Genomic DNA, 22,028 nt, shown 5'->3' with positions numbered 1-22,028 from the left:
TTCTATTACAAGGTGGAATTTTACCAGGTTCATTTCAAGCCTGTGTATCTCATTGCCTTGCTTGAATTATGTGAGGATGCTGCACGAATAAAACTTCCTGAATGGCTGTTCTCATTTCACAAGCACCTTTGTTTTTTTTATGAGAGGAAATTTATTTTCTCAAGATCTTTACTTTTTGAAATCACCTACTACTTCTCGCTATGAGATGTCTGGCTCTAATTTTAGAACAAATGTTTTGAATTAGCACTTAACATTTTATGATGTATCTGCTTTATTAATCATTATGTTGGCCATTGGTAAAAATTATGAATTAAACCAGGAAACATCAAATGTCTAGGTAAGTAAATATGACTTTACTCCCTAAAGGAGAGTTAAAAAAAAGTTTGTTTTCAATTTTCAAAATATTTGCACTCAGTCCAAATAGCTGAAGATAACCCTACACCTTTTGGACTCTTGCAGAAAATGAAGAAATGTCTACAATAAGGGCCATTCCATAGTTCCATAATTCAATGCAAATTTAATTATGGAGACTTCATATAAAAATATCGCAAAGTCTATTGCCCTGCTTTCAAAAGAAGGATTTTTAGCGTAACAGTTACTCGTGAATCTTTCAGAGTCATTCACTGATAATTAAAGACACACTTATCAACTAACTGACAGCACTAGCATGGATTCCAGTGGACACGGAGATACAGCCATTTAGAACCCATGGTGATGCGTTTCACCTGCTCAAAAAAGCGTATGTTAACAACTCACAACATTAAATTGAGGCACTCCTGTATAAAACATAAACTTTCTTGGAGAAATTTAAATCTTTTGCTTTGTTCAGGCTTGAAAGCGGATAAAACAGAAAAAGTTGCTCAATTTTCCTAAAGCAATCTTTCTGTTCACAATTATCGCAACAAAATCCTTCCACAGACAACACTTGAAACTGTCATTACAACTCATGTAAGCGTCTCTTGGCAACCTAAATCTCAGGTGATAATTTCATACTCTCTAATACTTAAGGTATATCCTGAAGTCAAGCTCTTAAATAACAATTGAAGTCTGGGAGCCAAAATGAGCCCAGTGGGTCATTATCATGCTGGCAAATGGATACCGAGTCAAGTTTTCTATACTTTACAGACAACTTGGGTCACATTGTCCTTTTTATCTATCATTATACTACTACTAATATCATCCTAATTATAATATATAATAATATATAATAACATACAATACATAATACTATATATTATAATTATATTGTAATTGTATTACACTTCTAAAAGCTAAGGTTTGCAGTTTGAGGAAGAAATATTTACGTATTCTTTCAGGATTCAGGTCGTAAGAGTTTCTGGGCAGGGCACCTAAGAACAGTATGAAGGGCAGATATCTTCTTAAAAAATGAAAACTAATGCAACATTCATTGGAAAGGGAAAGAAAATAAAAAAATGTGGAAGTTCAGACTTCTAGGGAAATATTAAGAGGCAAAGTCGTCTCTGAAAAGAACTTGCTGTACTGTGCTGGGAGCCTCTACTGAAAGCCAAGATGAAATTTAAAATATGATGGCATCTGACTCTGCCCTAAATAACCAAACAGTATTTTAGATTCTCTTGGCTTCCCCTAAAGGCTCTCCTCGTTACCTCCATCTGAGGCATAGGTGGCTCCCTCCTTGTCAGCCTGACCATAGATGGAAAACCCTCTACCAAGTCTCCCTTTAGCACAGCTGAGGGAGCAGGACATTCTCCAACTGAAAAGCTGAGAGAAAATAAACAAAAAATGTTTAAAAATGCCCACACTAGGATAAAAATACTATAATTGGTTTAATGAAGTGCAGATTTCAGATCACAGGGTAACTAGGCCCAAAAGAACACTCCCGGGGTTCCCTGACGCGGCCATCTTGAAACCGGAGCCTCTCTCTGGAGCTGGAGTAATTAAACCGAACCGCAGCTGAGCCCTTCCAGAAAGGCCAAAGCACACCGCTCACCCCAAACTAGAAGTGCCTGCGAGTTTTAATCACTGTAGCCTGCTGCCTTGTTTTGAGTGCCCCTGTCTACCCATCTTCCACTCCTCTGACAGACAATGGGGCCTCCGGGGATTAATTCTCTTGGTGTACTTGTGAACAACTGTAAAGTTCACAGCCTGTTGTCTTTAGTCACCACCCGTTTCCATCTTCTCCTGTTATCTTATTCTCTCATTTTTCACTTCTACAGTGAGCTTTGTCTCCTCGGATGCAACCTCTCACAATTGTATCTTGTAGCCACCTCCACAAAATTTTTCACTATGCCTTCTGGAATACTAGTTCACTGACCTGTAAAACTTCCTTATCCTCTCTCACAGAATTTTACCTTCACTTCGTGTCTTAATGAAAATCTGGTTTTTTCCTGAGAGTTGGTGAAAGTGTGGAAGAGGAAGGGATGTAGGAAGTATACTCCTTGCCACTCCAAACAATAACTCAGTAACTCAATAACTCAGATCTTGACCTGAGCCGTAGACTCAGCCAGTCTAACTGACTGAGCCACCCAGGTGCTCCTGCCATCTTCTTTATATACCAAGAGTAGACTTACAAATGCTTCAATTTGCCCTCAACTGGCTCTCTAGAGAAAAGTCCATCCAAACTTCTAAACCTGCCCAGTATGTTCTTTCCTGACCTAGTCTCCGCTAACCTCTCCAGTCCCACCTTGCACTATGGCCCACTTTATACCTGAGTCCTCAACTGTACTCCAGAATTCTCAAGTTCTCTCCTGCTTCTGCATCTCTGCATATGCTGTGTCCTCACATCTGGACTTTTCTCCATGCCTCCCCACTCCCCATTTCTCCCTCCTTATAGCCTAACTACCTCTGCTTATACTGGTATAAAATCAATGTGTTGATATGTATCTACACTTCCAGGGTTTAAGCTTCACAAAGGCACGGTCATGTCTTTGTTCACAGTTGTATCCTCAGAGCTTAGTACAGTGAATAAAGGTAGTCAAGACCAATTTGTTCATGAAAAATTAAATTAAGGCACAGGAAGAGGAAGGTTCTATTTTTTCACCAGTATCAAACAACACTGATAAACAAAATGCCAAATCTGTATAATAGAGAGTCTGTGGGCAACACAAGACACATTCTGAGCATTTAGACTCACTTTGTTTTCAGTTCCCTGAATTTTGACTGAGTTTACTTAAATTGTATCTTCTACTCATAGTTTTTATCTCAAACGTTTTTCTGTGTTCATTTTCTCCAAATCATTGACTAATACCATAATTAACAACACACTAGAAGGGCCCTGGAGCAATCCATAGTTTAATGGAGATACTCAGTTACAGAGTATACTCTTACTCACACCTGTCCTTGTTCTGTGATTTAACCTGTTGCCTAGATAAACAAAAACAAAAACAAAAAAACAACAAAAAAACCCCTCAAGTTCAACATACATCAGTAAGAAAAAAGTGAGGTCCAAAAAGTTTAAGAAAAAATTATCTTTAAGATAAAAATTATCTTTAAGATAAAAATTATATGATAATATCTTTTATCACTGATAATCTTTTCATTATACCAAACATTAACATACTAATCTTAATTAGTATGTTAATTAACTAATTAACATAACTAATCTTAAAATTAGAACTGTGTGTGTGTTGTTTTTTTTTAATTGACATGCTATTCACTATTTGGCAATAGAAATTTTGTTTTGATTGCTATAGGTTTTCTTTCTTTCTTTCTTATTTATTTATTTATTTATTTATTTATTTATTTATTTATTTTTGGTGTTATCTGCAGATTGGGCACTGACCTATCATTGCTAATTACATTATTGTTTTCAAAACTGCAGAGAGCTTTTAATATCATCTTATACTGATTTTCACTAAATTTAAATCCCTTAAAAGTTTAGAGATTGTGTGTGTGTGTGTGTGTGTGTGTGTGTACATCATGTTCTACTTTCTGTCACAGTCATATAAGATTAAACTCAAACCATTCTAGAGATATTAGAATTTCATTTAGCTCATCATAGCAGAAAGGACTATTTAATTATTTTTATTGCTATCCTTACTATGCAACCATCCTTGTGATTTATTCAAATAAAATAATATCTGCAATTCCTTAAATGCATTACTTTAAATGCTTTTAAAACTTACTAGTATTATTTCCATATGTTTGTGTAACTAATTAGAACATGAAAATTTATGGTAAAAATTGCAAATAAATCACAATTAAGGAAAGCATTTTGGAACGAATAAAGTGGTGTAGGCAGGTCAAATTATCCTTTAATTTAGAAATAATTATTGGCTTAAATTCATTCAAGGCATTTTGATTTTACAACAGGACTAAGAAATGTAACATCAGGTTTGGAAAAGTGGATCTACTTCATAATTGTGTGTTTGATTAGAAATTAATCTCCACTTTACATTCATTTAGAAGAAGGATTTTGGGGATTAAATCCACAACAATCCATAAAATTCATAGCTTACACCAGATGTTTTTGACAGGCAGCTTCTTGTACTCTTCTGAGTCGAGAATGAACACTGTGCAATAAGGGACTGTAAGTTCAGAGTGAAATAGATCTTCAAATGTGCCATCTATCTGGTGGCCTTGTGATCCTTACTGAACAACCTTTAAGAAGATTCCATTGGTGTTGGAAGGGAGCATTAGCTGAGGTAGAATGGAAGTGTTCTGCATTATCAGTTTGGGTTGTGCTTTGGAAGATTCAAAGGGCTCTCTCTCCTCTTTACTTCTGCCCACAAAAACCTCCTCATGAAATGTGTTTCTGGAATAATTTAGAAATTCAACACAGCTACATAGGGGCACTTGTCATCATTAAGTGTGTAACATACCATAGAGGTTGGTAGATATATTTGAAAATAGAAGGTTCAGACACTTCTCTAATTAAGCTACTCTTAACTAGTTTTATCAATTCAGCAACTATTTAATGAGCAAGAAATATAAAGAAACATTTCATGCCTCATATATTCTAGAAAATATGCAAGAATATACATTTATCTGAAGTCATTAGTGAACCAAAGGACCTTCTTGCATTCGGTGATGACCTATTTATGTCAAGTCTTGCCATGGCACTATTTGTCCATCTCACTGGTATAACCTTCATAGCCAAGGCAATAAGAAATGACTTTGAGGTCTATTTCTTTGAACAACATTCTATTATTTTTGTCTAATGTTAAAAACAAAATTAAAAAGCATATAAAATAGCATTCAGGTAAGCAATTCCTACTTCATCTTTTCTACTAGTTCGGGGTTTCTTGACCACAGCACTTAGTGACATTTTGGACTTTTGGGCCAGATTATTCCTTATTGTGGGACTTGTCCTGTGTATAGTCAGCCATTTAGCAGCATTCTTAGCCTCTCCCCTCCACAAGACAGTAGTACTTAATTCCCCAAATGCAGCAATCAAAAATGTCTCCTCATATTGCCAAATGTCTCTCTGTAAATGGGAGAGGCAAAGCTGGCCCTCGTGAAGAACCACTGCACTAACTGTGTCTGGTGAGCACCACATAGCAGATACAGGGCTGGACATTTAAGAATGAAGATAAATATGGCAAGGGGAGTTGGGAGACAGAGAAACAAACAATTACAATAACAAGACTAACACTGTTTTCGCTTAGTTACACGGAACTTTAAAAAAAGCCAATGGCTATTGAGTAAAAAAAAAATGGAATGAAGGGTGTTTAAGATACAAATGGGAAATGAATGCAAGCTTTCATGTCAGAGAGACCTGCGGTTTGCATCCTGTTTTGCTACCCTCAGGTCCTGTGACCTTGAACATTGTGCTCATTGTCCTTAAGCTTCATTTTCCTGCACTGTTAAAAAAAAGGGATTCATAGGGTGCCTGGGTGGCTCACTCTGTTAAGCGGCTGACTTGAGCTCAGGTCATGATCTCGGGGTTCTTGAGTTTGAGCCCTGCATTGGGCTCTGTGCTGACAACTCAGAGCCTGGACCTGCTTCAGATTCAGTATCTCCCTGTCTCTTTCTGCCCCTCCCCAGTTTGTTCTCTCTCTCTCTTTCTCTCTCTACCCCCCCCCCAAATAAACAAGCTTAAAAAAAGAGGGGTAGGTGATTCATACTTTAAGGCTATTGGGGAGATTAATTATAACTGTACAAGCACCTAGCATAAAATCAGTGGGCCCTCAAAAAAATACCATACTCTTTATTATTTTAATACAATTTCCTGTAAAGATAAATTATTTTAGAGGCACTCAGCTGGTTCAGTTGATATAGCATGCGACCCTTGATCTCTCAGTATTGCGAGTTGGGGCCCCACATTGAGTGTAGAGATTACTTAAACACAAAATCTTAAAAAAAAAGATGAATTATTTGAGTGAAGTAGTTTAGACAGTGGACTTGAGGGGTAATGTGCCTAATTGGGTTCAAATCTCTACCACTTGAATTTGCCCCTCAGATTCCTCCTTTGTAACATAAAAATGATAAGAACACTTGTTTCATGAAGAAACCGTGAAGATCAAATGAGTTATCTACATGTAAAGCACTTGAAAAATTAGCTATTGTCCCATAGTCAATTTGAAGATACACATTTCTTCTATTTTAACATCTCTGACATTAAAAATCATTTTCCATAGATGACATACTATATTTGATCAAGCAATTTTTTTTCTTCTTCATTCAGAGAAAGTATTGTCAGATCCTACAAACAATTCCAACTTGAATTCAATGACTTATAATATTATTATAGGACTAAAAATAATAGTTGGGTTAAACAAATATTTTGACTTCTGTATTTAATAAAGACAACACCTCTTATCCAGCACCCAAGGTATAAACCTCAGTATTACTTTTATCCTCTCTTTCCCCATGAATCCTGACATAGAATCTATCTCTTTAAGGAAAAACAAAACAAAACAAACAAAAAACAAAAACAAAAACACAACCTTTCTTTGTATTGCCATTTCGTATATTCACAGGAAATAACCCAAAAGAATCCCCTAACTACCTTTTAAGCAACTTCTTACCAGGTATGCTTACCTCTGAACATTCTCTACTCCAAACTACCCTATATAAAATTTGAGAATCAATTTTTTAAACCTAGAGACAAAGACACATTTGTATTGAATGTGCTCCAGTGAATCCCCATTTCATAGTGTATTCAGTATAAAACACTTTACTTGGAATTAGAGGCTTTCATAATAAAGCCTCAGCTAACCTTGTTGGCCTTAAGTGCCACTCCACTCCACTCCAGGCAAACGGAACCACTAATTGTTGGCATATTCTTTCCGCCACCAATGGTTTTTCATCCTGCTTCCATCTCTAGGAATATTCTTTGCAGCTCCACTTATGAGAATTCTATTCTCCTTTCCAGACCCATCTCTAACATCGCATGGGACTAAAGCAGCTTTTCCTTTCTGCAACTCTAAAGAGTCTGTATATTATAGCTTTTTTAAATAGTTTGCTTTATTTAGTAATTAACATTATACATATCTCATACCCTCCCCCTCAAATCCTTGAGAACAAACTCATCTTTTTTTAATTTGTTGCATTATCAACACTAAAAATGTGCAATGAATATGTATGATTCTTTTTGAATTTTTGAAATGTAACATTTTATTAGTTCACATTAGAGATATTTGTTATTCCTTTGAGAGAATTGCCATCTTGCTATAAATTGTGTTCATAGTAAAGTTAAAAATATTTTCTCTCTCTTTATAAAATTCTTCAAATAAGGGTTAAGAGTCCTGATTGACTTTTTTGCTTCTATTATTTGTGGTATAAATGTTGAGCAAAACTTTTAGAAAATGTGGGTTGATGGATGAAGTATTTATAGCTTCCATCAAACATATTACAGAAAGTGCCAGTTGTATGAATGGCTGTGATAGTTAACCAGGTATTCTTTTATTTTTTTTTTTAATTTTTTTAATGTTTATTTATTTTTGAGACAGAGAGAGACAGAGCATGAACAGGGGAGGGGCAGAGAGAGAGGGAGACACAGAATCTGAAATGTGCTCCAGGCTCTGAGCTGTCAGCACAGAGCCCGATGCAGGGCTCGAACTCACAGACCGTGAGATCATGACCTGAGCCGAAGTCGGACGCTTAACCGACTGAGCCACCCAGGCGCCCCTAACCAGGTATTCTTAATAAAGGCACCACACATACATTTGATGAAATTAGTTGAAAGGTATTACGGTAGGTCATATAATTGTAACAGTCACAATAATCTTAAGAATGATCAGCAAAATTTCCGCACTGAGATCTTGTCATAGGTCTATCCTATAGATTTATATGACAAATCACTTCTCAGAAGAGACTTCTAGTACTTTAATTTCTTGGCAAAGGTTCACTGTGTCCCAATAGCAGCCCCCACGCCTAAATAGGTCCTTTAAGAGTGAAGCTCCAATGAGTTGATGCTATGCACCAACTAAAGTAGATTTCTTCAATAATTGATTCTATTCTGTGGAATAGGGTATGTTCTTACAATGCTTTGAAAGCATTTGGTTTTTGTATCTTATTTTTGACAACTGTATCTCCTTCACACACTAAGGAAGACATACCCCTCATTCATCATGTTATTGTAATACTAGGTCTCAAGTTATTCTTTTTTTTTTTTCCTCTTTCTCTTTCAATTCATACCAGTTGATTTGAATAATTGATTTGAATAACCATAATGATGATGATGATAGCTCTACACTTGAGGAAATATAGAGTCTAGAAAGACTCATTCCTGTCAGGGACGCGTGGGTGGCTCAGTCGGTTAAGCTGACTCTTGATTTTAGCTCAGGTTATGATCTCACAATTTGTGAGATTGAGCCCTGCATTGGGCTATGTGCTGACATCGTGGAACCTGCTTGGGATTCTCCCCTCTCTCTTTCTATGCCCCTCCCCCCCCACATGTGCATTCTCTCTCTCTCTCTCTCTCTCTCTCTCTCTCTCCCTCCCTCCCTCTCAAAAATAAACAAATAAATAAATAAACATTAAAAAAACTTTAGAAATCAGAACTGTCAGCCAACACATAACTGCCTATGGAACTGTTAATAAGCAAATATTATCAAGAAAATGTAAAATAATGCTCTTTTAGTAAAATTAACCATTGCCTAAGTGCCATGAGACAATGCAGATGAAAAGAAGAATTACATTATCATGCTCTAGAAAAGTTCATTGTTCTAGATTTATATACCTATACTATTTAATTCTCTCAGCAAGCATTTCTTTAGCTTCATTTGTATTACCAGTGACTTCATTTTTATTTCCAGATACAGTGGTAAGAAGAATACAAGACTATATTAAAATAAAATATTCTGTGATGACAAAGACAGAATTGTTTTAAACTTTGTTTCAGTGGGCTATAGGAAATAATGATATTTTTTTAAATGATGCAAACTTATTTATTTGATACAATATAATGGATTATATAGTACTGATAAGTGCCATTATGATAAAAGTTATAAAAGCATTAATATGTACTTTATTACACAGATGTATTTTGTGACCATCTAATAGGCAAGCGTTTACTAAGCTGTTTTTTCCTGATCTATAATCCCAAATGGAGAATGGAAAAAAAAAATTGTTCCCACTTAGCACTTCTAGTTAATGGTCAAGATTGTGGACCTTGAAGCCAGTCATCCAAGATACCTTACTAGATGATTGACTTCATCTTACTTACCATACTCTTTGTGTCTCATGTTTTTATTTGTTATATGGGAATAATAATAGTATTTATATCATACGGTTGCCATAAGGATGAATGTTTTCATGTAAAATGCCTAGAATAGGTATGATATAGAGAAGTATGATGTAAATATAGTTATTAATATTATATTTACAGGAAAGGAAAATGCAATAAAAACAACTCTTTTGAATCAATATTAGCCTTTTCCTATAAAAACCTAAATAAGCATTCAGGGTCAAAGGCAATTTTAAATTTTTAAAAAATGTCCATATATACATAAAAATCTGATAGCATATATGCAAAACATAAAAAAAGTAGTTATCAGTTATAAATGGTTATATGAGTAACTGTACTTTTCTTCCTTAGGCCCATCCATGTCAAATTTGCTTTTTTTTCCCTCCTATAAAAATGTGTTATACTTTTTAAAGTGTTTTGAGTTGTTGCCATTCACAGAATGATGCCATTTCAGAATTTAAAGGCACCACAGAAACAATCCAATCCAACTTGCACATTTTGCAGGTGTAGACCCTAGTACTCAACATATTATGTAAATGATTTAAAACGGCATGATGGATTTTTGCAGAGCTGGGATAAGATTGTTAGTCTCCTAAATTCAACTTTACCTTGTAAGCCCACATTGCAATTACAACTTATTAAGAACAGCAACAGCAAAAAATCAATCAGAAGCATATCTTAAGAAAAACCCCTGGGTGATTAAAAACCATCTAAGTGATTCTAACAACAAATTGTCATATGAAGGCAAGGATTTGTGTTAATATAGTCAATTAAATAACTTTCTTTTTAATTTTTTTTTATTTTTTAAGTTTATTTATTTCTTCTGAGAGAGAGAGAGCTGGGGAGGGGCAGAGAGAGAGAGGGAGAGCGAGAATCCCAAGCAGGCTCTGTGATGTCAGCACGGAGACCAATGTGGGGCTCAAACTCACGAACCATGAGATCATGACCTGAGTCAAAACCAAGAGTAGAATGCTCAAGCAACAGAGCCACTCAGGCACCCCTCCTTTTTTTAAAATTTATTTTGAGAGAGAGAGAATCCCAAACAGGCTCCATGCTGCCGACGTTGATCCCAATGTGGGGTTTGCTTTCATGAACTGTGAGATCATGACCTGAGCTGAAACCAAGAGTCAGATGCTCAACTGATTGAGCCATCAGGCTCCCCAACTTTCTCCTTTTTATATTTTGTGTAGAGTTGAGGTAAGAATCTAGGATACTAGAAAGTGTGTCTCCAATGGTAAATACCCAATATATCCACCTGAGTCTTGATACAATGACTGTCTCTTGGTAACCCTTTGGCTTGTCCTACAATTTGGGCTAAGTAAAATGCTGCCCTAATCCTGATCTCTGCCTAGGGAATTCTCTAACATCCTACGCTATGATGGAAGAAACAAACCTGCCCTAGCTTCTATGTTGGACAACACCCACATGCCAATGACAGGTGGCACTCAGACAGATCCTTTTGCAAACTGCACCTGGTCTTGGCTCTGCCTTGACACAACACAAGAGCTGCCAGTTAATGGGCATCTTTGACTTCGAGGCATTTCATATTCCAAGTGTGTCCCAGCTTGTTAGTTGACCACTGGCCAGAACCCAAATTGGATGCCAGTTCCTGCATTGTCCCTGAGCTGAGATTCTCAACAGATGGGCCAATGTGGTCACAGGATGAGGTAACTTGCACTCTTCAACCTAGGTGGCAATTAGTTTTGTGTTAACAGCAACTATTAGCACCTATTTGATGAAAACGCAGAGAAAGTACCATTTTGGCATCCCTCTGAAAGTTGCTAATTAATTCTGTTTGTAAACAAAAATCTATATCTTCAGCTTCCAAGAAGGTAACTTTGACATGGTCCAAATATAGATTTCCAAAACACGAAGACACTAGGTGTGCTTATGAAGTTGGTCTAAAAATTACACTTAACATTCCTATAAAGTTATTCATGATACAGCGTTTCTAGCTGAGTATCTAAAATTTTATCAAATATAAAATTAGTCAGTGGCTCGAGTCCATAAACAATTAATAATCACATAATTACAAAGCCCATTAGTTTAAAATATATGTTTTATGCTGGAAAGATTTTAAATCAAGTCCTAGCTCTAACACGTATTAATGTGTGACTTTGGAAGCAAGTTACTTAAACTTCTGTTCCCATAGCTCTCAAATGAGGAATAGTATTATTTTAGAACACTATTTAAACTAGTGTAATTAACATATGGAAAGCAAAAGTGCATGGCAAATAACAAGTCCTTCAAAATTACATGCTTTTATTGTTACATAATCTTCTTACACAAGTGATGGTTTTTTTATTATCAGTACACAACTGATATGATATAATGTGTGAAATTTGAAAGTCCCAACCCAGATGTCTTATTACACTGGGGCTACAATAAAATATGTTGACCGTGTACAAACTTTGAGAGGTAGGAAAATCAGAGGTAACTTTCAGGCTTGGCAAACTGGCTGGAAAAATTTATAAAGAAATCTATATGATTTAAAAGCAAAAGTGGTATCTATTAAATCAGTAAGATTTTATGTTTCTATAGAAATTGGCCAAAGAAATTGAGTATCCATAGAAATTGTATACTTTATATTTTTCACCTTTAATATATTTTCCTTGTAGTTTTCTAGGTAGCTAATAAATGCCACCAACCAGCAGAATTTATAAAACTGGAGCACTTGTTATGTGTATCCAGTGTATAGTATTTACAGTTCTTTGAATGAGTTATATGATTTTAATAACCCTTTGAGTGAGAATGGATGGCATAATTATTCACCCTGTACAAATGAGTCAAAGTGTAGGTTAGTTATTAGTCCCCTTGCATTTCTGGTCCATTTCTTCAGAATGTAAAACACAAAGAGTTGAAATATCTTCTTCAAGGTCACACTCCTAGTTAGTGGTAGAGAAATATGTCAAACACCATTTCCAGAACATGGGAGTATAACTAAACTGATTAAATGATTGAACAGTGTCAGAACAAGCCTAAAGTTTAATCTCTGAAGATGGCCTCAGTATTCTTCATGTTATTCATAGCTATATTAAAAGATCTCACAGTAATTGTCCATGTAGTTCTATTTTTTTTTCTAGACAGAAATGGCTAAGGCATCTATACAGCTAAAAAATTACAGAGTATTCATTAACACATTTCTTTATATTTCTGAGCCTTAGGGACCAATTCACTTTTCAGATGTCACATACAATGTTTATATACATTGCTTTTCTCCTGCTCTTAGTTCTTTCTGTTCTTAATTTTTTTTTAATTGACCAATCTTGATCAGCCTACCAATCAGCATGGTTATTTATCAGGAGCCCAAATTACCACATGTCCTTGAAGCACACGCTGTATGTGAAGAAGGCCCATCTCCTCAGCAGGGTGGCGGAGCACCTGTTCAGCATCTCCGCATCCCAGAAGCACATTCTCTAAACAATGGAGCTTCAAAACAATTAATATAAGAACATTTTCCAGGGCTAAGTGAAAAGAGCCACTTAGTGTGAAAAAAGCCACACACACACACACAAAAGAATTATAAGTGGTTCTATTCAGTTTCTTTTCTTAAGGATTCATGTATTTATGTGAATCTCGCATTTCATGGAACTAAGAACTCTAAAAAGTCTCTCTTAAAATAGACTTGCACTTCAGAGAAAGGAATTTGTCAGTGGCTTCAAGAAAATTGATAGAATTTTCCACCATATATCTTGCAACTCTTATTCTCTAGTCCTTTATCTATTTTTATGAAATATTCATGAATTATATCTAGTATGTGCAAGCCATCAACTGCATTTAGAATTTGCAGGCATACATAAGAATGTAAATGGCATATTTTATTTCCTTTTTGCTCTGACAAGCTATTATAAACATTCCTTTCTGTACTCTAGATCTTTATTAAGAAAGTTAGTGTCACTTTAGAGTTGGTTCAGAAAATAAATAAAAATGAAATTAAAAAATCATGGAGCTAACCATATAGTGATATAACTAAAATTTATATGAATGGTAAAGGATGCTAAATCTCATATTTACGATTCTTTAAAAGACTGGTAATAATTAACTGAAACACAATCTATACTGACAAGACCAGATAAGAAATTACAATCAGATTAATCACACTACTTTTTAACTAATTTCTGAGAAGGGATATTTTTATTCTTCTCGCTAATATTAGATTGAACAGAGTATTGTCGTGTTGGTGTATTTTAATTTATTTTTTTTATTTAATTCATTGTAAATTTATTATTTTCTCTTTCTTTTTACATTAGAACACAGTATTTTCATAAAGCTTCAGCATATAATGCATATTATATTTATTTTTTATTTTGGTATAACAAAAATATATAACATCCCTATGATAAGATGGAGCATAGCACAGATGAACCATAATCACAGAATTAAAATACTGGCAACTTTTATCACATGAAACACTTTATGGAAAGATGTAGTGAAGGCACCTGGTCATCAAGAGAGTATTAATCAGCAAAAAGGTCTAGGTTTGCCTGTAAAAAAAAAGATATACTACCCAAGGAAGAAACTAGGATTACTTTAGGCCTGAGTTTCTTTAATGTATGTAAATACTTTTCTATATCACCCATCTGGTTAACATAAAATAAAAAAATAAACAATCAATAACTATATTTATTCTGCTTAAATATAATTTTTTTACAGACTAATGAGCATTAAAAATATCGGAGGCACTTAATAAATGTAGGTAAATCTGAAAGTGTAACTTTTACAATTTAAATTATGCTTTAACAAAACCTGTATTTAAAAAAAAAAATCATTATACCAGTACCTGGGTAGCTCAGTCGGTTAAGTGTCCAACTGTTGATTGTGGCTCAGGTCATGATCTCAGGGTCATGAGATCAAGCCCTGAATCAGGCTCAGAGCAGAGCACAGAGCCTGCTTGGGATTTTCTCTCACTCCTTCTCTCTCTCTCTGCCCCTCCCCTTCTTGTTCTCTCTCTCTCTCTCTATCTCTCTCTCTCTCAAAAATAAAAGAAAATAAATAAAGTTTAAAATAAATAAATAATCATTACAAATAACAAAAAAAAAGTCTCTCCCCTCATCTCCTGTTTTGTTCCCTCTACCCACTTCATTTCCATATTGGTATGTGAAAGTATTGATAGCCTTAGGAAATGCTACTTTTCCCACCTCACCAAAATACTCATCAAATCAAAACAAATACCAACTCACCAAGGGTACAATTTAATTTTATTAAAGATAGGTACTGAGAAAGATCAGGAATTTCAAGGCTAAATCAAAGAAAGAGGTATATAAGTCTACTAAAAATAAATTTTCAAAGTAAAGGAAACAAAAATGCTCCCCTAATTCATCTCTGGTTACTGCAAGTTTGGCACAGATATCTTCTTCTGTGCTGAAGGTTTAAATAGCTATCACAGCATTTCATAAATTTATACTTGAATTGAAAAGCTTTTCTTGTCTCCAAAAGAAAAATAGTCACATATTACTTACGTAGTAATTACAGGCTATGCAGCTGCCCTACAAAGCTTTACTATAAATGTGTTAAGCATGAACCACTACACAAACCTTATTCAAATTGCATTAAATGTTAAGCCAAAGAAATGTCATCCTCCACACCACTTCACACAATTGCTTACACAAGAACAATGGCCATCTCCCTAGTCTGAGACTTAAATAATGTAATAGAATCAATGTTGTTGATTTAGGCTATGGTTGGTTAAAAGTCATTACTGTTATTCCTCACCAAGTAAAGAGGTCTATTTCCCCCTTATTATGCACAAGTGAAGCTTATGCTAATGCCTACAAATCTAAGAATGAATAAGCTTCTTTGAAATACCATTTAAAGATTGAGAACTCATGAAATAGTACCTCGTTTCTATCATGATAAAAATATTGACCTCAATTTCTGTATTGCGCTGATCCTTACTTTAAGCCTTTCTAATGTACAATTGAAAGCTTATACAGCATTTCCATTTGCTTAATACTTTAAAAATATTAAGCTGGTCACACAAAGCACTGTAGTAGTATCATGCCAGTAATAGAAGAATAAAGAGGCCAGAAACCTATGAAAATGTTTTAAGGAAAGTTAATGGAAGTAAGATTTCTCAAAATCTCAACCTCACCTTTAGAGGTCTTTATATCATCCATTCTAAACATGTAGTATTAATAGTATTGTTTGATTTTTGTGTATTATTTGAACTTTGAAGCAAATGAATTTGGTAAGATTGGAGAATATTATAGCAACTAAAGGTGTCAGGCTTATGACCTAACACCTAGAGAAATTTGGGAACAAATTAAACTGGGCTTGATTAAGTTTTATTTTACCTCAATTCAGAGACATAGAGCCATTAAAATGCAACACACCCTTACTACTTTCTATTTTTGAAACTTTTTTGAACTGGATCTTGTTTAATGATTAAAAATGGCAGAATCATGAGGGATGTTATATAGACATCATTAACCTCTGACATCATGTGACAAAAAAATGGCATTCTCTGTGGATTTCTTCCTAACACCCCACAAATCCAGTCTAACCATGAGAAAACATGAAACAAATCCCAGTTTGGGGTACCTGCCAGTACCCCTTCAGGCTGTCAAGGTCATGAAAACAATGAAAGACTAGGGAAATATGACAAGCAAATGCAATATTCTATAATATCCAACTAAATAAATACCCTCGATTGGAGACTGGAGCAGAAGGAAGACATTAATGAGAAAACTGGTGAAATCAAAGCAATGTATAAACTATAATCACTATGTATTACCATTTATTCATTTGGAGTAATAAATGTTTCCTAGTAATGTAAAATGTTAATAATAGGGAAAACTGAATGTCAAGTGTATGGGAATTGTCCATATTATTTTTGTAACTTTTCTATAAACCTGAAAATATTCCAAAAAAAGTTTTTGTTAGTTTGTTTGTTTTTAATGGATGAGTATATTTACTCCCAGTAACTGAAAATTAACCTTTGTGTACACTAGGCTAAATTTTACTATATAATTCATCTCTCAATCTTACATCAACATTTAAAAATTACACATTAACTGCTCTCAGCTCCATCAACTTTTCTTGCATTTTAACCTACTTCTCCACTGAGAAGACTTGAGGAACTTCACATTCACAAACTCCTGTAACAACACTCCTTTAAAACTAGATGTCTAACAGCAAAGTGACATAGAAGTAACTTTCCCTACGATACAGGCTAAAAAGTTAACCAAATTAAAATATTTACTTCTTTTATTTCTATAGATTGCAAAGAAGGTCTCATTAAGTGTTAAAAATGTTTGGTCCATTTGAGACCAGTGCTGTTGATCATATGACTTCAGAAAATACAGTATCAGAGAAATAATGATAAATAAATCAAGATTTTGAAATAAATGCATAAATTCAGGAAAGTATCCACAGTGGTTGCTGGTGAAAGCAGATAAAAGGCAACCGATGTCTGTGTAAGCAAGTTTAATTTCAGTCAGTTGAATGAAACCAAATTTCTCTCTTTTTTTTTTTTTAGGAAAAAATTACAAAAAAGGCAGGATGTCAAATCTTATTCAGATGATTGTAGTCGGTTTGATGGCTGATGGCCATAGTTTCAGAAGGTAACACTAGGAGTAAGGCAAAACTAATCTTAAAGCTAAACTTGCTCATTATATGGGGAAACAAATAAAAAAAATACTTGAATGATTTATTTGGTCATAAAGGGCAAGGTCTCAGAAAAATCTAGACAGCAAAAATGTTAAGTGTATTTTTATAAAAAGATAACAAGCATGTTTGGACTTACCCATGAAAGTTGAGTGACTAGGTTAAGGAGTTTGGTGATAGGAAGATTAGATGGAAAAAACAGGTCTCCATGAAGACATGGAAAGTGAGAAAGTGACAGGCAGTCCCTAAGTGAGAAATTCCCTCTGCGGATAGTGATATCCAGGACTTGCTGCATTTTCAGTGTTGTGTTGCACAAAACCTCTCCTTTACTCCAGACCTTGAAGTCAGCTAGACTCAGCAGCCTTTGGTGAGTGATGCTCTGGACATCACTAGGAAGGCAAACAGCATCCAGTGTGGGCTGAAGCATCATGCCAACAGAACAGTAGTGGGAGGAATTAGGATAAATAGTCAAGAGTTCACTAGGAGCAGAATAGCAGACCTAGGAGGGGCCACCTCCAGAAACTTTGATATTTGGGGGCAGGAGATGAAGTGGAGAATCAGGCATTTACGTGAAAATTCAGTGAAAGAGCAATTAAAAGCTTGTAGGACTTCAGTATATTAAACAGCAGATACATGGTTTGCATATGTAAAAATCAGATGTCTGGAAATAATACACCAAGATATGCATGTCTGATGGTAAAATCAGGAATTTTTTTTTCCCTCCTAATTATTCAGTGGTTATCTAATGATTTTCCAACTGTATGAAGTTCTTACCTTCCTCTTGGCAAGTCTGCATCATCCTTTTTCCACCGCACAGTTGGTTGAGGATCTCCCTGGACCTGACAACGAAATTCTACAGCTTCTTCCTCCAGCACCACCTGGTTAATTGGCCTCCTGAGAAATGTGGGTCGTTCTTAAGAAAAAAAAAAAAAAAAAAAAAAGGAACAGTGGTAAAATGAAATCAATGTTGTGCATGTCTTAAGAACATTATCAAAAAAAACTCTGTATCTCAACTATATCTTGATAAGACCTTATTAATCCAATGCAATTGAATAAAATAAAATATTTTGGAACACAGAAGTAGCTACGGTTTGTATATAAGATCATATAATCTTTTGGGAATAAAATTGATTCTTCAGTGAATTCCTGAGCTATGGAAAATCCTATCACAAAAAATCTGAACAGCGCATTCCACAGAAACACGAAAAGATATAAAAACGATTACTTTAATCTACCCCAATAGCTGAGTGAGAAAACTAAAAGTTGAAACTGATGGAAACTATCAAAAAGGAAACCAATATTAATGTTCCATCAAGAATGCTAGCATTAACTAACTGGAAATAAGACAAAAAAAAAAAAAAAAAGAAAAAAGAACGCTACAGTGAATACACACAAAAAGTTGTGCTCTCGCACATGCTGTTATTTAAATTTTCCCACTCAGGCTATCATTTCACAAAGACTCAATACTTCCACATATGTTTTCACCTCGTGTATGGAGGGCTATCAACCCGATTTAATTTTTCTTAAATATAAAAGCTGTCAATCTGATTTTTTTCTTAAACAAAATCACCATTATTATTAATTATTGTAAACTACTGTCATACATAATTTTCTAAGGCCACTTCAATTATCTTCTCCTCAGTGTTTCACAGATTTACCCATTTTTTCTTTACTTAACTTTTATGTTTCTTTATTTCTCTAGTGTTCAGGTTCAGTTTTCCCATCCTTTACTTCTTGTTGTTAATTTGCACCTATCACCCTTAATTTGCATTTTCCACTCCTCTACATATAGCTAGGGAAAAATAAATCCCTGTCCATGAAAATTTTACCATCTAAGAGAAATATAAAACAAACAGCAGTTTTACAAATCTCTAAACACCTGAATTTCTTGTCTAGTTTCTTCCCTTTTTGATAATGGTCTGATACAGGACACATTACCACTTAAGATTTCATTAGCACATGTCTCCAAATCATAGGCAGTCCAATAGTTCTACTTATTGAAGTAGAAAGAGAAATCAAGGAAAAGAAAGATGAAATCCATTGGGAATTGACACAATTTGTCTGGCCATATGGTCATATTTAGTCACTTAAGACTTTAGTTTCAAACCCAATTTAAAAATGTCAATAGTGGCATAAAAAAAATTGAAACATATTTAGAAAAAAAATCTTTAAAGAAAATCAATCACTTCAAGTAGCATATATTAAGAATATAGGATGGAAGTACATAATTTTATTGACTAAATAAGATCTAGATTTATAAAATAAATGTGTAAGTTGCAATAGACATATTTTATTTCATTAAAGTCAACAATCATTGGCATTCAGAAGGAAGACAACTCCATCTCTCCACCGTGAAGTTGACAGTAAGGATCAAAATTTTCTCTAAAACAGTGACCTGCATATTAAGCATTAAGTACCTGCACTCTGAGACCCCAAAATCCCAAGCCATAAAACAGGCAAATAGAAATTCTCATGGAGAGGTTTTTTTAATGAAGAATGTAGAAATAAAGCATAAGAACTTGGAAGGGGGAAAAAAAAAAGTTGCTCCTAATTAGATTTTAGGTAGTCAGAATCAATTAACAGTTAAGTGTTCCCCACCCCACCCCTGCCCAAAGACAGAACAAATCTGCATGTTGGATGCAGTCATTTCGTATTATTCTTTTGAACCTTGGACACTACATGCTCCCAACAACTATTTTAGCACTGGCTAGTTGATACTGAGCTACTGTTTCTGGCGGCAAATAGGCAACAGGATCAGTATAGTATCTTCATATGAGTGCTTAGAATGTTAATAGCAAAAATGAATCATTAGCCCAGAAAGCAGGATTGACTTGTTTTCTTTGCAATCACTCAGGGATGTTCATTCAATTCATCTAAAACTGAAATACCCAATATTAAAAGACAGCTAAGCCACTGTTGATGTCACTTGAGATTGAGAAATGAGGAATTTTCCTGCCCCCTTTGATTTTAATGAGCGTATTGTGCTACAACCTCGTATATGGACAGAAGTCATTCCCTCACCCACTCTTCCATTTAGCACATATTAACACAGCTTTTCCTATGTCAGGCTTTGAGTTTAGTAGCTGGTGAACAGCCAGCAGCTTGGTTTCATCAGAAAAGTGGTGGGATGGGCACTTGGGTGGCTCAGTTGGTTAAGCTTCCTACTTCAGCTCAGGGCATGATCTCACAGTTAGTGAGTTCAAGCCCCGTCAGGGGCTCTGTGCTGATAGCTTAGAGCCTAGAGCCTCCTTCAGATTCTATGTCTCCCTCTATTGCTGTTTCTCCCCTACTTGCGCTCTGTCTCTCTCTCAAAAATAAATAAACATTGACAAAAATTTTTTAAAAATTAAAAAAAAAAACAACAAAAAAAGAAAAGTGGTAGGAAATGAAGCCAGTCAGATAGTGAATGGCAAGACCATGAAGGGCCTTTCAGGCCATGTCAAGGAATGTGAGTTCTGCCCTAAGAGTGATAGAGAGATGTTGAAGTGTTTTAAGTACAGAAGCAACATTTTAAATAAACATGTGAAAAAGATTGTGTTGGCAGATCTGTGAAAGATGAACTAGAAGAGAAACATGAAGCAGTGAATTAGGTCAAATGGATTTTATAAGAAATTACTTCAGCTTTGGCTGACACGATGGTTCTATGGATATGGAAAAGGGGCAGAATGAAAAGGTATCAAAACTGGGTGATCAATCAGAAGTGGATATTGAAGAAGAAAAGTCTAAAAGGATTCTCAAGTTTCCATTTAGCAGATTGGAACAGATTGGCAGGTAAAGCATGGATATGGGGTGTGTATGTCTATGTGTGTGTAGATCATTTCATCACAGAAATGCTAGACAGGGGAAAAATGAACACCTATGCTTAAGCCATTGCTGAGCAGGTTTCTGTTACTTGAAGTTAAATGCATTCTTTTTTTTTTTTTTTTTTTTTTTTTTACATTATTTATTTTTGAGAGACGGAGACAGAGTATGAGCAGGGGAGGGGCAGAGACAGAGGCACACACAGAATCAGAAGCAGGCTCCGGGCTCTGAGCTATCAGCACAGAGCCCAACACGGGCTCGAATCCACAAACTGTGAGATCATGACCTGAGCCGAAGTCTGACGCTTAACCAATTGAGCCACCTAGGTGCCCCGAAGTTAAATGCATTCTTATTTAAGAAGATAAAGGAGGCTACTTACAAAATAGAAGGGAAAAAGAAAAAGTAAACGTGATCATACCTAGATATAGAAAAGCTCTTGAATTTCAAAAAATAAAAATAAAAAATAAAAAGGGAATCAAAAGAAACTTAAGCATGGTGAAGATATTTTATCAGAAATTAAATCAAAACCTCTTTTTAAAACTAGTATGCTAGGGGTACCAGGGTGGCTCAGTCGGTTAAGCATTGGACTCTTGCTTCATCTCAGGTCATGATCTCATGGTTTTGTGAATTCGAGCCCCACATGGACTCTCTGCTGATGGCATGGAGCGTGCTTGAGATTCTCCCTCTTTCTCTGTCCCTCCCCAACTCACACTCTTTCTGTCTCTCTCAAAATAAATAAATAAACTTTAAAAGTAATGCTAAAATCATGCCTATTAAAATCAGGAACATGATGGACATGCCAACATTAGTAATCAATAAGAAAAAGAAAGAAAAGTGTGCGTACTGGAGAATAGAATAACAATTTTGATAATCGATAATTGCAACAAAAAATAAGAACTACATAGGATCAATGTAGTAATGTTGACAGTATTAGAAAATGGGTGCTTTTAGAAAAAATGTGACAAATTCATACACTGCAAAATTAGTAAGTCACTGGAATCTTAAAGCTATT

General features: G+C 35.1%; 1 protein-coding gene across 18 annotated transcripts in view; it reads right to left on the bottom strand.

The window, feature by feature from the left end:
* The window catches only part of ROBO2 (roundabout guidance receptor 2), a 597,843-nt gene that overhangs the window by 147,145 nt on the left and 428,670 nt on the right, over window positions 1-22,028 (bottom strand). For 17 of the 18 annotated variants that reach the window (XM_053903196.1, XM_053903192.1, XM_053903191.1 and 14 more), the window contains exon 5: window positions 17,990-18,128. In XM_053903196.1, coding sequence (XP_053759171.1) covers window positions 17,990-18,128 — 139 coding nt within the window. Of the gene's footprint in view, window positions 1-14,390; window positions 14,481-17,989; window positions 18,129-22,028 lie in introns of those variants that run through there. The other variant, XM_053903210.1, reaches the window with a different exon arrangement.

The sequence above is a fragment of the Panthera pardus genome, unplaced genomic scaffold (genome assembly GCF_024362965.1).
Source record: "Panthera pardus isolate Hobbes unplaced genomic scaffold, ASM2436296v1 HiC_scaffold_16, whole genome shotgun sequence".
In the NCBI taxonomy this organism is placed as follows: Eukaryota; Metazoa; Chordata; class Mammalia; order Carnivora; family Felidae; genus Panthera; species Panthera pardus.
The sequence above is the reverse complement of the archived record's forward strand: the minus strand, read 5'-3'. Positions and strand labels throughout refer to the sequence as shown.